Genomic DNA, 1773 nt, shown 5'->3' with positions numbered 1-1773 from the left:
CACCGAGTCCAACCCTCAGCCCGACTCTACAAAGTTCTCCCCTACCCCACATCCCCCACAGCTCATCCCAACGGCCCTGAAACCCCCCAGGGATGGGGACTCCCCCCTCCCCGGGCAGCCTGTCCCACTCTGACCACTCTGTCTGGGAAACATTTTCTCCTCCTGCCCAGCCTGACCCTCCCCTGGGGCAGTTTCCAGCCGTTCCCGCTCATCCTGTCCCTGACCCCTGGGGGCAGAGCCCAGCACCATCCTCTCTACATTATTAGTAATTATTATTAACAGTAACTCACATTATTGATCATGAGGTGCATTATTGTCTTTGGCATGAGGTCCCGGATGGACTTGTTGATGATGCCGACGTAGGAGTCGACAAGGTTGCGGATGGTTTCCACCTGGCGCTCCAGCTGCGGGTCCATGGAGAAGGTGTTCTCCTGGGCGCCGTCCTCGTTCTCAGTCTGCTCAGGGAAAGCAGGGCACAAATTACTGCCGGATCTGACAGCCCCAGAAAGAAACCCCTCTGCTTCACACTTAGACCCTGTCCCGTCCACCTATTTCCATCCTACGTGGATGCTTTTTTTGTTTGTTTGTTTTGAAACAAAGAGTTTATTTCGTAGCCCGGAACGACTTAGATCCATCGGTCAGGCGGCACAAACTAGCGCCGCGGTAGAAAATGTTCGTCCTCTTCTGCGATACCGCGGCATTTTCCAGGGTATCCGAGAACCTACTGGGCCCCAAGCCAGGAGCTCCCAAGCCCGACGGCTCCTCAGGCAGCACCCCCCGGCCAGCCCGTGCCGGGGGGGCTCGCACGAGGCAGAGCGAGTGTTTACTTGGTCTTTCTCGGGGTAAACTCCCGCCCGGAGGAAGGAGGCTTTCCAGCTGTCCACATCTTCCTGGGAGTCGCAGGCCAGCTCGATCTGCCGCAGATCTTTGTACACGTTCCTAGGGAAGAGGAGCAGAGCCGGGGGTGAGGACGGCACCGGGGAGCCCGAAATCCCTCTCGAATGTGTCTATAAATATTGGCAAGCCGCTGTTTCCTCCAGAGAAATCCTCCCCCGCCAGCTCCCAGACGCTCCCGCCTCGGAGCACGACGCCAGGGAAGGCGGATGCAGGGACCGGCGGTGACCAGGGGAAGGGCAGAGCCCCGGAGCGTGGCCGACAGCCCCCACAGCCCCCGCAGAGACACCCGGAGAGCCGAGGGACTGCGGGAGGTGCCCAGCCACGGCGGCTCCCGCTCCCAGCCCTCACCTCTGCTCCGTGTTGAAGATGGCAAAGACGTGCTTGTTGGACATAAATCCCTTCTCCACGTCCCTGATTTTCAAATTATCCAAAGGCAACATGTATTTCTTCTCCTTCTCCTGGAAAAGGGGGCGAGAGGGAGGGATGAGAGCGAGAGTGGCTTCGCTGAGGCTCATCAACCACCCCGGGGGGAACAAAAACCCAACCCCCGAGGACGCGGCGGGGACCAACCCGGGCTCCTGCGACCAAGCGGCGGCGATTCCCACCCGAGAAGGGCCACCAAGAGCCACTTTTGGCTCAATCCCCAGCACGCAGCTGCCCAGCTGAGGGCACAATCTGCCCCCCACGCCACCCCCCCAGCAGCCTCCCCCTGAAGCAGCATCACTGGGGATCGCGGCTCCGGCACAAGAACCGACCAGGAGTCCCCGGCGTCCCTTGGCCTTTCCAAGGACGCACCCGGCAGCGCCAAAGAAACCACCAGGGAGAGGGATTTGGTCCCTTCGGGGGCGCGGGCAGCCCTGCCTGCGCCGCAGCTGC

The 1773-nt window shown here is 60.9% G+C and overlaps 1 protein-coding gene across 1 annotated transcript in view; it reads right to left on the bottom strand.

Annotated features, from left to right (window-relative positions):
- Nucleotides 1-290: 290 nt before the first annotated feature.
- DNM2 (dynamin 2) overlaps nucleotides 291-1773 on the bottom strand; it is a gene marked incomplete at its 3' end in the record, with an annotated part of 21607 nt that continues 20124 nt past the window's right edge. The window contains exons 17-19 of the mRNA XM_026867012.1: nucleotides 1246-1355; nucleotides 828-939; nucleotides 291-455 (exon numbers count right to left, since the gene is read on the bottom strand). Of these exons, the coding sequence (XP_026722813.1) occupies nucleotides 291-455; nucleotides 828-939; nucleotides 1246-1355 (387 nt within the window). The remainder of the gene's footprint in view (nucleotides 456-827; nucleotides 940-1245; nucleotides 1356-1773) is intronic.

The sequence above is a fragment of the Athene cunicularia genome, unplaced genomic scaffold (assembly GCF_003259725.1).
Source record: "Athene cunicularia isolate RWA unplaced genomic scaffold, athCun1 SCF_105, whole genome shotgun sequence".
NCBI classification, from domain to species: Eukaryota; Metazoa; Chordata; class Aves; order Strigiformes; family Strigidae; genus Athene; species Athene cunicularia.
Note: the sequence above shows the minus strand (reverse complement) of the source record. Positions and strands in the feature narration are given on the sequence as shown.